Source organism: Babylonia areolata, chromosome 16, assembly GCF_041734735.1.
Source record: "Babylonia areolata isolate BAREFJ2019XMU chromosome 16, ASM4173473v1, whole genome shotgun sequence".
Classification (NCBI taxonomy): Eukaryota; Metazoa; Mollusca; class Gastropoda; order Neogastropoda; family Buccinidae; genus Babylonia; species Babylonia areolata.
The window spans coordinates 19,086,296-19,095,947 of record NC_134891.1 but is presented as its reverse complement, the minus strand read 5'-3'; the positions used below and the strand labels follow the sequence as shown (position 1 = coordinate 19,095,947).

At 49.1% G+C, this 9,652-nt stretch overlaps 1 protein-coding gene across 1 annotated transcript; it reads right to left on the bottom strand.

The window, feature by feature from the left end:
* Positions 1-315: 315 nt before the first annotated feature.
* Positions 316-7,972, bottom strand: LOC143290899 (putative palmitoyltransferase ZDHHC24). The gene is made up of 4 exons (XM_076600454.1): positions 7,687-7,972; positions 5,394-5,811; positions 3,941-4,047; positions 316-1,702 (listed from the first exon to the last, which is right to left on the bottom strand). The coding sequence occupies exons 1-4, from the start codon at positions 7,920-7,922 to the stop codon at positions 1,504-1,506; spliced, it is 960 nt and encodes a 319-aa protein (XP_076456569.1). The 5' UTR covers positions 7,923-7,972; the 3' UTR covers positions 316-1,503.
* Positions 7,973-9,652: the final 1,680 nt, after the last annotated feature.

Sequence of the window (9,652 nt, the reverse complement as noted above, 5' to 3'; positions counted from 1 at the left end):
AATGCACACACCATATAGAACAACAAGACTGGTGTCATGAAATACATACACCATATAGAACAACAAGACTCGTGTCATGAAATACATATACCATATAGAACAACAAGACTCGTGTCATGAAATACACACACCACATCAACAAGACTGCTGTCATGAAATGCACACACCATATGAACAACAAGACTGATGTCATGAAATGCACACACCACATCAACAACAAGACTGGTGTCATGAAATACACACACCATGTGAACAAGACTGGTGTCATGAAATACACACACCATATGAACAACAAGACTGCTGTCATGAAATACACACACCATATGAAGAACAAGACTGGTGTCATGAAATACACACACCATATCAACAACAAGACTGGTGTCATGAAACACACACACCATATGAACAACAAGACTGGTGTCATGAAATACACACACCATATCAACAACAAGACTGGTGTCATGAAACACACACACCATATGAACAACAAGACTGCTGTCGTGAAATACACACACCATATAGAACAAGAAGACTGCTGTCATGAAATACACACACACCATATGAACAACAAGACTGGTGTCATGAAATACACTCACCATATAGAACAACAAGACTGCTGTCATGAAATACACACACCATATAGAACAACAAGACTGCTGTCATGAAATACACACACCATATGAACAAGACTGGTGTCATGAAATACACACACCATATCAACAACAAGACTCGTCTCATGAAACACACACACCATATAAACAACAAGACTCGTGTCATGAAATACACACACCACATCAACAACAAGACTGGTGTCATGAAATACACACACCATATAGAACAACAAGACTGGTGTCATGAAATACACACACCATATGAACAACAAGACTCGTGTCATGAAATACACAAGCGCAAAGTGCTTACACGAGCAAACAGATAAATACAAAAAAACAACAACAAAAAAACACAAAAAGCAAAACAAAAAAAAACAAAAAAAAAAAAACACACACACACTCAGGCAGCATCTTGACGTAGTGGTATGACGTGAGGTGTGGGGGTGGTAAGTGGGGGTCACTCACTCAGGCAGCATCTTGACGTGGTGGTATGACGTGAGGTGTGGGGGTGGTAAGTGGGGGTCACTCACTCAGGCAGCATGTTGACGTGGTGGTATGACGTGAGGTGTGGGGGTGGTAAGTGGGGTCACTCACTCACTCACTCAGTCAGGCAGCATCTTGACGTGGTGGTATGACGTCGGGTGTGGGGTTGGTAAGTGGGGTCACTCACTCACTCACTCAGTCAGGCAGCATCTTGACGTGGTGGTATGACGTGAGGTGTGGGGGTGGTAAGTGGGGTCACTCACACACTCAGTCAGGCAGTATCTTGACGTGGTGGTATGACGTGGGGTGTAGCGGTGGGGGTCACTGACTCACTCAGTCAGGCAGCATCTTGACGTGGTGGTATGACGTGGAGTGTGGGGGTGGTAAGCGGGGTCACTCACTCACTCATTCAGTCAGGCAGCATCTTGACGTGGTGGTATGACAAGCCCTGGTGCTGCTGCGGGAAGAGGAGGTGGGGGAGGGGGAGGAGGAGGCTGAGGTACCAGCAGGGGCCGAACACCAGGCGCAGGTTGGTGCACACTGATGACGTCACCACCACCTTCATCCGCCTCTGCACCTCCCGCTTCGTCCTCCCGCTGCCGATCAGGCTGTCAGACACAACCGTCACTGTTAGGCATGACGTCACCCTCAGACATCACGTCGCCATCAGACACAACGTCACTGTTAGGCATGACGTCACCCTCAGACGTCACGTCGCCATCAGACACAACGTCACTGTTAGGCATGACGTCACTCTCAGACATCACGTCGCCATCAGACACAACGTCACTGTTAGGCATGACGTCACCCTCAGACATCACGTCACCATCAGACACAACGTCACTGTTAGGCATGACGTCACCCTCAGACATCAGGTCGCCATCAAACACAACATCACTGTTAGGCAACGATACTGTCAGATATAACGTCACCGTCAGACATAACGTCATTCTCAGGAACACCACCAGCTTTGTTCAGACGATACATAGATGATTGCCTCGGTGTGTCTCGACTGGCCTTTGAATTTTATCCAACACCTGTCAAATTTTCACTCTGCCTTCCAATACACTTATGAAGTATCATCGTCATCTATCTCTTTCCTGGACCTTTCTATCTCTGTCCACCCAGACAGCCCCAAACTCTCCACCACCATCTTCTACAAACCTACAGTTTCCCATGCATATCTCCTATACAGCTCAGCCACCCATCCTCTACCAGAAACAGCATCCCCTTCTCTCAGTTCCTGAGGCTCAGAGGCATCTGCAGCAGTGACCCGGATTTTAACAATGAGGCGCAGAAGATGTCCACCTTTAACAGACCGCCATTACCCAGAGGACATCGTGCAGACAGCGCTTAAGCGTGCACGCTCTGTCACCCGCTCAGAAGCTCTGACACCAAGAAAAAAATTTGGAGAGAACGAGGATCGTGCCGTGGCAGTCATACCATATCACCCACACAACCTGCCAGTCTGCAGAATCCTGCGTGAAAACTTCAATCTCCTACAACAGGACCCAGACCTCAGACAAGTCTTTCCCAAGCCACCGCTAATTGCCTTTCAGAGAGACAAGAACCTGCGTGACATGCTCGTGAAGTCCAAACTCAGACCCCTTACCAGCCATTCAACCTCACCAGGGTGCAGACCCTGTGGGGATCAAAAGTGCAAGACCTGTTCCTTCATAGACACCTCAGGTTCAGTCGTTGGACCCTCTGGCACTTTCACTGTGAAATGTCATCTCAACTGCCAGTCCACTGACATTGTATACATTCTGTCCTGCACCCTCTGCTCCAAACTGTATGTGGGGGAGACCTACCGTTCTTTGGGCGAGCGCTTCTCCGAACACCTGAGGTCGATGAAGCTAGGCTACAACAATCCTATCGGCCAGCATTTTACTGGCCCACACCACAGCTTCACCCATGCAAGAATCTCAGCTGTGTGGCAGAACCCCAGTGACAGCACGTACAGAAAGTACATGGAGAGTCGCGTCATTGACCGCTTGGGGACCTTACAGCCGAGTGGATTGAACGTCAGAGTCACTGACGTCTAGCGCCTGGGCCCTTCTGCCTTGATCTCTCTGTCCTTATTCTTTCTTTACCTCCTATCCCTCTTTTTGGAAGCAATATATATGTGTATGCAATTTGTGTGTGTGTGTGTGTGTGTGTGTGTGTGTGTGTGTGTGTGTGTGTGTGTGTGTGAGTGTGTGTATGTATGTGGGTGTGTGTGTGTGTGAGTGAGTATGTATTGCACTGAATGGTGATCAGCAAGTATTTAGTGTGCATGGCCCATCAAAACAGAAAGTAGCGAGATGTCATCACCCTTTCCTCACATAGGCTTTCCTATTCACACTGTCCTCTTCTCTTCACTTGACAACGGGCCTATGGTCCGAAACGTCGTGTCAAAACAAAGAGGATTCAACTACCACCCAAAAGGCTTTTATAAACTTTAGTTTTTTGTCTTTGAAGAATCCTGCAGTCATTTTTGTCTTCTTCCCTGGCCATTCTCAGACATTACGTCACCGTCAGACACAAAGCCACTGTCAGACACAAAGGCACACCCAGATATAACGTCACCGTCAGCCATTACACCACCGTCAGCCATTACGTCACCGTCAGCCATTACACCACCGTCGGCCATTACGTCACCGTCAGCCATTACTCCACCGTCAGCCAATACGTCACCGTCAGACATTACGCCACTGTCAGACATAACTTCACTGCCAGACATATCATCACTGTCAGACACATGCAGGCAGAGAGACACACAGACAGACAGACAGACAAAGACACACAGACAGACAGACAAAGACAGACAGACAGACAGACAGACGAAAGGAGAGCTGAGGACTGACCACATCTGCGTGACGAAGTAGTGACTGCTGATGGGGCCGAACAGACACAGCATGTAGGAATGGAACGTCAGGATGGCTTGGAGACTGCTCACCCCGCCCCACAGCCACTGTAACATTGACAGTGTCACACCCACTGACATCTCTTCATCCATTGACATCTCTGTCACCCACTGACATCTCTGTCACCCACTGACATCTCTGTCATCCACTGACATCTCTTCATCCATTGACATCTCTGTCACCCACTGACATCTCTGTCACCCATTGTAACATTGACAGTGTCACACCCACTGACATCTCTGTCACCCACTGACATCTCTGTCATCCATTGACATCTCTGTCACCCACTGCAACACTGACAGTGTCACACCCACTGACATCTCTGAGACATAATGACATCTCTGTCACCCACTGTAACATTGACAGTGTCACACCCACTGACATCTCTGTGACCTAATGACATCTCTGTCATCCACTGACATCTCTGTCATCCACTGACATCTCAATCACCCACTGCAACATTAACAGTGTCACACACACACACACACACACACACACACACACACACACACACACACGCACACATACCACCACCACCACCACCATCACCACCACACCACATCACAACACACCACCCCACACCACATCACAGCACATCACCTTATACCACATCACACCACACTACCCCACATCACAACACATCACAACACACCACCCCACAACACAACACATCACCCCACACTACACCACACCACTTTAGCCTACCTCACAACACATCAACCCACACCACACCATAACACACCACATGCACACCACCCCCACACCACACCACAAAACACCACACACCCCACAACACATCAACCCACACCACCCCATAACACACCACACCACACCACACCACACACACCAACACACCCCACAACACATCAACCCACACCACCCCATAACACACCACACCACACCACACACACCACACCACATCAACCCACACCACCCCATAACACACCACACCACACCACCATACACAAATAAACACATACACCCCACCACCACCCACCCTCTCCACACCACACCACACACACACACCCCTCCCCACACCACACACACACACACACACACACACACATACACGCACACCAAACCGCCTCACACCACAACGCACACCACACACAAACACACACACACACACACACCCTCACCCACACACACACACACACACACACGCACGCACGCACACGCATACCCACCCCTCCCCACCCACACCCACTCACATACGCACACCCACCCCACCCCCTAAAACCCATCCACACACATACAATACAACACCCCCCCCCCAACACCCCTCTCCCCCCCACCACACACACGCACACATACCCCCCACCCACACACTGACACACACACACGCACCCCTACCCTCCACCCACACACACCACCAGCAGCACAACCCCCTCACCTTCCACAGAGTGACAGGCAGGAAGTAGACCCACAGCGAGAGGTGCTGGGGGTGGTGGAGGTGGTGGAGGTGGTAGAGGAAGGAGAGGGAGAGGTAGCCCCCGACACAGCTCAGCACCGCCGACTGCGCCGCTAGTACCACGAAGAAGCGCTGGTTCCGGTGTCCGATGCAGCAGCCCACCAGGTGGCAGTGGTGGTCCCTCCTCAGCACGCACGTGCGGCAGAAGCGACAGTGCACGGCGCGAGGCGGCACGTCTACGTCACAGCGTTCACACCGCCTCCACGTCACCAGCCCCCTCTCTCCCCCATCCTCCTCCCCCCCTACCGGCAGGAAGAAGGCGTCAGCACGTGACGTCACTCCGGCCAGGAACCCCCAGGCTGTGACGTCACGGCTACCCGCTGATGACGTGTACTCTGAACTACACCGAAAAAAAAACAAAAACAAAAAAAAACCACCAGCAGAAGCGGAAGTTGGAGAAGAAAACGAAAAAAACTAGAAATGGAAAGAGAACGAACCTCACACACAAGGAATCCGAAAACGGCGAAACGAAATAACACACAAAATGTCGAGGCAAATCAATCATGAATCGTTGGAAACTACACAAAAACCGTTAGAATATCATCGTCCATGGTAGTGATCGCCATGCTAGTGTCGTCATAGTCATCGTCATGATCACAACACCATCGTCATTTTTTTGTAACGAGTTCACTGCTACGATCATAGTCGCTGTCTTCATCATCATAAAATTATTCATCACCATTGTCGTCATTATTCAGTGATGCTTGACCAGTATGGCGACACACACGTGACACAGAAGACACACGTGTTATCCGGAGGATGACATACGTCACATATATGACACACGCGTTATCCAGAGGATGACACACGTTACACATGACACACGTGTTATCTAGAGGATGACACACGTCACACATGACACACGTGTTATCTAGAGGATGACACACGTCACACATGACACACGTGTTATCTAGAGGATGACACACGTCACACATGACACACGTGTTATCTAGAGGATGACACACGTCACACATACGACACACGTATTATCCAGAGGATGACACACGTCACACATATGACACACGTATTATCCAGAGGATGACACACGTCACACATATGACACACCTATTATCCAGAGGATGACACACGTCACACATGACACACGTGTTATCTAGAGGATGACACACGTCACACATACGACACATATTATCCAGAGGATAACACACGTCACACATATGACACACGTATTATCCAGAGGATAACACACGTCATACATATGACACACGTATTATCCAGAGGAAGACACACATCACACATATGACACACGTATTATCCAGAGGATGACACACCTCACACATATGACACACGTGTTATCCACAGGATGACACACCTCACACAGAAGGCACACGTGTTACCCAAAGGATGACACACCTAACACAGAAGACACACGTGGTATCCAGAGGACGACACACGTCACACAGAAGACACACGTGTCACACATATAACGACAGATAACATCATACAGTTGACAATACACATGTCCTAAGAATGGTTACAATAAAGTCATAAAATGACGAACAAATATGTCATGCAAATCATGACACACTTTGTCTAACACACCTCACACAAGGACAACACAAATGTCATACAAATGATAATGAACACGCCGTACGGATAACAAACATAATATCATTCACACGAAAAACACTTTAATAATACAAAATAACCACACTCATATCGAATGAAACACACACACACACACACACACACACACACACACACACACACACACACACACACACACACACACAGTGGAGTGTTGACCTTGAGGTAACACGTTCGCCTTAGAAGCGAAAGAATCTGAGCGAACTGGTTCGAATCACAACGGCAGCCGCCGATATTTTCTCCCCTTCCACTAGACCTTGAGTGGTGGTCTGGACGCTAGTCATTCGAATGATACGGGATAAACGGAGGTCCCGTGTGCAGAATGCATTTGGCGCACGTAAAAGAACCCACGGCAACAAAAAGGTTGTCCTCGGCAAAATCAAGTAGAAAAATCCACTTCGGTAAGGAAAAAAATGGCAGGTAGGAAAAAAACAAAAACAAAAAACACCCCAAAACATAAGTGACACTTTCAATCTAGCGACGCGCTCTCCCTAGGGAGAGCAGCCCGAATTTCACAGAGAGAAGTCTGTTGTGACAAAATAGAGTCACACACACACACACACACACACACACACACACACACACACACACACACACACACACTACACACCTGAACCAGATGACGCAGGCCCAGTTAAGCAGGGCCAGCACACAGAGGTAGAGCAGCGTGACCTGCAGCACACTCACACTGACCGGTGCCGCGCCCTCCAGGAACCAGGGCGCCACGTGCCACGTGCTGACGTAGGCCTGGCTGACCACCTGCACCACGAACAACGCGCGCATCGAGCACGTGAACTTGGTCCGGCTGACCGGGGTGAGGATTGGAACAGTGCTACTCCCGGTCATGGCTGGACTCGCCACATGGGCCACCCTCACTGACTATGCGGGTGGGGTTGAGGGGGGTGAGGGGTGAGGGTGGGGGTGTGGTCAATAGGGGGAGGGTGGTGTTGGGGGGGGGGGGGGGGGGTTGGCTAGTTTGCGTAGATGATGCTGTTGGTTGGGTCTCCAGACGGCTGTAACCCCCCTAAGACCTACTTTGCTTTCGTTGTTCAGTGCTGGAGTGCTGGTGTTGTAAAGGTTCCGTTGTTCAGGAGGGGTGGGGGGTGGGGGCAGGGGGGGGGGGGGGGGGCGGGTGTGTGTGTGTGTGTGGGGGGGGGGGGGGGGTGGGTCGGGGAATCCTGAATGTCTCTCTCTCTCCGGGTGGAAAGTCGGTCTGGCGTTCCAAGGTGGAGTCCTGATTTGGATGATGGTGTGTGTCGTGGTGGTCGTGGGTTTTTGTTGTTGTTTTACTTTTTTTTTTTTTTTTAGTTGTTGTTGTTGTTGTTTTGTTGTTTTTCTTGGGAGGGGGGAGGGTGCTGATGATGATGTTCCTGATATCGTTACTGTTAATGTTAATGTTAACGTTATGCTCGAACTTTCGTTTTTCGTCCTATCTATTAAAACGATGAACATTTCCGCTCAGTTTCTCAGCTCGATAAGAGAAAGTCATATCTCATCGCACTTCTGTTTCTGGTGCCACTGGTACTGTTTTCACTGTTGCTGCTGCTGTTGCTGATGCTGATGATGATGATGATGATGTTGATGATGATGACGCTGATGATGCTGCTGCTGCTGATAATGCTGATACTGTCGTTATTACTCAGTATTGTTGGTACTGTCACAGCTGTTTACGTTGTGGGACTCAGCAATGGGTTTTGACTACAGCCGGACTTGCGGCACAGTTTACCTCTGTAAACTGGTGGTAAATGCCTATGGTAAAGCGACTGTGGTGGTAAAAGGTGGTAAACACGATATACCGTCTCAGGTTGGGTTGTCTCCCTTCGCTGTGTCCATCATCTGTAACATGAACAGAGCACAGTGCACAGACTGGATGACACACACACAATACAGTCACACAGACTGAATGACATACACACACAATACAGTCACACAGACTGGATGACATACACACAGACTGGATGACATACACACAATACAGTCACACAGACTGGATGACATACACACAATACAGTCACACAGACTGGATGACATACACACAATACAGTCACACAGACTGGATGACACACACACACAATACAGTCACACAGACTGGATGACATACACACAATACAGTCACACAGACTGGATGACACACACACACAATACAGTCACACAGACTGGATGACATACACACAATACAGTCACACAGACTGGATGACATACACACAATACAGTCACACAGACTGGATGACACACACACACAATACAGTCACACAGACTGGATGACACACACACAATACAGTCACACAGATGGATGACATACACACAGACTGGATGACATACACACAATACAGTCACACAGATGGATGACATACACACAGACTGGATGACACACACACAATACAGTCACACAGACCGGATGACACACACACAGACTGGATGACACACATACAATACAGTCACACAGACTGGATGACACACACACACAATACAGTCACACAGACTGGATGACATACACACAATACAGTCACACAGACTGGATGACATACACACAGACTGGATGACACACACACAATACAGTCACACAGACTGGATGA

Coding starts and splice junctions, on each gene's coding strand:
- LOC143290899 (XM_076600454.1), bottom strand. CDS start 7,922: ATGACCGGGAGTAGCACTGTTCCAATCCTCACCCCGGTCAGCCGGACC. Junction 5,812..7,686: donor GCCTGCGTCATCTGGTTCAG/GTGTGTAGTGTG, acceptor TTTTCGGTGTAG/TTCAGAGTACACGTCATCAG. Junction 1,703..3,940: donor TACTTCGTCACGCAGATGTG/GTCAGTCCTCAG, acceptor TGTGTCTGACAG/CCTGATCGGCAGCGGGAGGA.